The 2,981-nt window shown below is 57.5% G+C and overlaps 1 protein-coding gene across 1 annotated transcript in view; it reads left to right on the forward strand.

The window, feature by feature from the left end:
* Window positions 1-230: 230 nt before the first annotated feature.
* The window catches only part of LOC108315214 (BRI3 binding protein), a 32,078-nt gene continuing 29,327 nt past the window's right edge, over window positions 231-2,981 (forward strand). The window contains exon 1 of the mRNA XM_017544453.2: window positions 231-587. Within this exon, the coding sequence (XP_017399942.1) occupies window positions 375-587 (213 nt within the window). The 5' untranslated portion in view covers window positions 231-374. The remainder of the gene's footprint in view (window positions 588-2,981) is intronic.

The following is a 2,981-nucleotide window of genomic DNA, read 5'->3' on the forward strand; positions in this document are numbered from 1 at the left end:
CACCCGGTTGAAGCTGTTGCAAGTTTTACAGGCACGGGTTGCTTTTCCACGGATAAGTTAAAAAAGAGAATTTTTTTTTTAAATGATGAGAAGCCGTACAGGCTCGGACTGGCTTCCGGAAGGCGGGCGCGGGGCCCGGGGGCCCGGTTGCGTTGGTCCCGCGCCGGGGGCGGGGCGCGGCGTGGGCTGGGCCGTCGCGCCTTTGTGCGCGGGGCGGGGCGGGTGGCGCAGCGGCGGCGGCGGCGGCGGTGGGTAAAAGCGCGGCGCGCGGCGCGCGGCCCCCGAGCGCGCCAACCCTGTCCTCGCCGGAGCCCGCGGCGGCCCAGCGCCCGGTCCTCACCCTGCACCGCGACCCCGCACCCCGCCGGCCGAGCATGGGCGCGCGCGCCTCAGGCGGGCCCCTGGCCCGGGCCGGGCTCCTGCTGCTGCTGCTGCTGCTGCTGCTGCTCGGGCTGCTGGCCGCTGGCGTGCAGGGGGCGCGGGGCCGCGGCGGCGCCGAGAAGAACAGCTACCGCCGCACGGTCAACACCTTCTCGCAGAGCGTCAGCAGCTTGTTCGGCGAGGACAACGTGCGCGCCGCTCAGAAGGTGGGCGCCGGGCCCGCGCCCACGGTCACCTTGCCCCGGCCGCCGCGCACCTGGCATCAGGGGCCGGTCTGCGAGGAGCGCGGCCTCCGGGGTTGCCCGGCCGGCTGGCGCGCGGGAAGAGGGGGTCCGGCCTGCGCCTCGTGGCCTGCCGTTCGCGGCCCCCGCCGGGCCTGGCCAGTGCGGGTCTGGGCGGCCGGGCCTCGGGGCTCCCTCTCCTCTGCGCCCCGCTTCTCCTTGGACCCTGCCCCCGTGGGCGGCGCGGCCCGAGCCTCTCCCGGCTGTGCTGACGCCCGCCGCGCGTCTCATTCATTCATTGACCGCGTTTGAATGGCTCCCACTGTGAGCCAGGTGGCGCCCTCGCGCCCCGGGTCCCCACGCGACTGCGCCCTCTCCAGCTGCCCCGGGTTTGTCCTGGCCTCGCACCCCGACCCACATCCCCTGGGACCTTGTGCCCCACTCCTCCTCCTGTTTTGAAGATATATGGAGTTGTTTTTACTTTACAGGAAAAGAAGGGAGCAAGGCGATTGGCTCAGTTGCTTTGGGAAACCGAGCACCTACTGTATGCGGGGCTTTTCGCGTGGAGCCTTTTGTTTAATTTGGGATGGTCCAGGACCCTGCAGCCTCCTGGGAAGGGTATTGAGTCCCAGGAGGAGCGCAGGGAGTTTTCCCCCATTCCTGCCCTCTGGAGCTGGGTGGGATAGGGGTGCTATTCCAGGCCGAAGTCCGCCTACCAGCTCCTGACAAGGAGGAAGTTACTGGGGACAGTTGTGTGTGGTATTGCGGTTCCTTTGCTGTTCCCTGGGGAGGAGGGGGAGTCTTGCTTGCCGACAGCCTCCCTGGAGTTTTGGAGTCAGAGAAGTTTGGGTTCAAGTTGGAGCTCTACAAGTTGGATGGCTTTGGGCAAGTGACTTCACTTCTTTGAGCCTCAGTTTCCTTTTTTGTTAAATGGGGATAGTAATCATACCTCCTTGGTTGTGAGGTTGTATTTATGAATAACTGGTACCTTCTTGGCCCAGAATCATGGCTAAAAATTAGTTTTCTGCTCATTGAGAGGGAGGGGGGAGTAGAAAGGAACATTAAGGCCCAAATCAGATTTGACTGGATGTTCTTATTGGATAAAATGAAAGGTTAATTGGTTAGGAAAACAGTAACTTTTGACCTCCCTCTCCTATGGGCAGGGGCCACCTCTTGCAGAGGTGCGTCTGTGTCTTCAAACGTGTGGGGGAGAGACCGCTGTGTAGGTGACCAAGGAGGGAGGAGGCAGGGCTGAGCTCCTGAATGCTAAAGGTTGCCCCGTAGCCTGGTGGGGAGGTCAGGAGTGTGAGCGAAGGCAGCCTACACTTACTTCCTCTTGATGCTGTTCCGGATCCATTTGAAGGTAGAAATCAATTTGTTTTAGAGCAAAAAGAAGCCTGTCTTTTTCACCCAGGGTGACCACAGGACTCCTATGTCTCTACTGATGGTGGTTCCATATGACAATCTAAGGCCAGTAAACATGACATGTGAGTGGATATTTAAGACTTTTACTTAAATAAGACAATCTGTACTCTGCAGAGCATCTGAGAATCTGGTGGTCAGAGCTCTTCCTGGGGTAAACCAGGGTTTGTTCCTTTAATAGAGATGCTAATAATTACTAAGTGCTTTTGTAGATAGAGTAGCCTTACATGATCCTTAGAATGACCCTGTGCCATAGGTACTGTTCCCATTTGACAGGGGAGGAAACAGGCACACACAGCAGTGAAGTGGCCGGTTTCAGGTCAGACGAGTGGCAGAGGCAGGATGTGGACCCAGGCAGAGTGGGGCATGGAGCTCACATGAGTATCTCTCACCTGTTTTCCTGCCTCATGACCCCTTCCCTGTTCCTCAAGTCAGTGCAGCATCCAGAGGCTGACCTGACTTACTTACTTTGTTTGTTTCTTTGAGATGGAGTCTCACTCTGTTGCCCAGGCTGGAGTGCAGTGGTGCGATCTCAGCTCACTGCAACATCCGCCTCCCAGGTTCAAGCCATTCTCCTGCCTCAGCCTCCTGAGTAGCTGGGATTACAGGCACATGTCACCCCGCCCAGCTAATTTTTATATTTTTAGTAGAGACAGTTTCACCATGTTGGCCAGGCTGGTCTCGATCTCCTGACCTCAAGTGATCCGCCCACCTTGGCCTCCCAAAGTGCTGGAATTACAGGCGTGCACCACGGTGCACGGCCCAGTTGCTTTACTTCTCTGTGTCTCATTTGTGCAGAGGAGGTAAATTGGGGAATTAGAGGAGATCAGCTGGGCTGTACAATGCCAGGCACTGAGTAAGCATTTAGTATATGGTAGAATATTTCTATATGAAAGGGATTTGTCCAGTAGGAGAGTGATAGACTTATTAATTCCTTTAAAAATTTTTTTTTTTTTT

The sequence above is a fragment of the Cebus imitator genome, unplaced genomic scaffold, assembly GCF_001604975.1.
Source record: "Cebus imitator isolate Cc_AM_T3 unplaced genomic scaffold, Cebus_imitator-1.0 Scaffold169, whole genome shotgun sequence".
NCBI classification, from domain to species: domain Eukaryota; kingdom Metazoa; phylum Chordata; class Mammalia; order Primates; family Cebidae; genus Cebus; species Cebus imitator.